Source organism: Chaetura pelagica, unplaced genomic scaffold (genome assembly GCF_000747805.2).
Source record: "Chaetura pelagica isolate M959 unplaced genomic scaffold, ChaPel_1.0 scaffold2452, whole genome shotgun sequence".
NCBI classification, from domain to species: Eukaryota; Metazoa; Chordata; class Aves; order Apodiformes; family Apodidae; genus Chaetura; species Chaetura pelagica.
In genome coordinates this window covers 6420-7238 of record NW_009952475.1, presented here as the reverse complement: position 1 = coordinate 7238, position 819 = coordinate 6420, and the positions used below count along the sequence as shown (strand labels likewise).

Sequence of the window (819 nt, the reverse complement as noted above, 5' to 3'; positions counted from 1 at the left end):
GAGGTTGGTGTGTCCTCTTGAGCGAGAGAGGTGAGAACGTGTTAGAGGCAGAGCTGCATATGCTGCAGCTGCTCCCCTGAGCTTCCTGAATGTCACTGGGGTGGTGACAAAAAGCTGCAGCAGAGCGGGGAGAAGCCTTTCCCTCAGCTCTGCAGCTGGATGCCCTTGCCCAGCCCTGGGAGCCATCCTGCCCCTCTCCAGACTGGTTCTGGTGCTGTGTTGCTCAGAGCAGAGCTGGTGATGGAGGCTCTGGCACTGCCGATGCTGGGGTTTTGGTGTCGGGCACCCTTCAGAGGGGTGGCTTGGTGAAAACTACCCACCATTTCCCCCTCGTGCACATGGAGCTGGGTATGAGCTTGTCCCTGCTGCCGGGTGCAGCGGTGGCTTTGCCCTGGTGCCCCCCCCGTGTGCTCTTGGGCTCCGTGTCCAGACCGCAGCTCCCGCCTGGTTCCCTGCCAAGCCGCTCTGTCCTTCCGGCCTTGCCAGAATCCCTCCTTCGAGCTACAGCTGGGGATCTGCTCTCTTAGTCTGTGTGTAATTAGCTTAATGCGGAGCACAAACTGCCACTGTGCATCCGTGGGAGGCTGGGCAGGAGCAAGAGGTGGGTCAGATGGGCCACCTCACCACCTCAGTGGCAGTGTGGACGTGGCTCCCCGGCCCTGGCAGGCAGCATCTTGCCTCCCTGGGGAGCTGCTGCCCTCAAACTGCTGTGTGCAGCTCCTAACTGCTCCTTGGATCCCCTCTCGTGCAGGGGTGACCTGGGTCTGGCCGTGGGCTGGGGCAGGAGCAGCCACACGGGGTGTGGGCAGCGGGCTGGGG

General features: G+C 62.6%; 1 protein-coding gene across 1 annotated transcript in view; it reads left to right on the top strand.

Annotated features, from left to right (window-relative positions):
• Positions 1-819, top strand: part of WIPF2 (WAS/WASL interacting protein family, member 2) — a 5473-nt gene that overhangs the window by 3388 nt on the left and 1266 nt on the right. Inside the window, exon 5 of the mRNA XM_010008598.1 lies at positions 431-534. Coding sequence (XP_010006900.1) covers positions 431-534 — 104 coding nt within the window. The remainder of the gene's footprint in view (positions 1-430; positions 535-819) is intronic.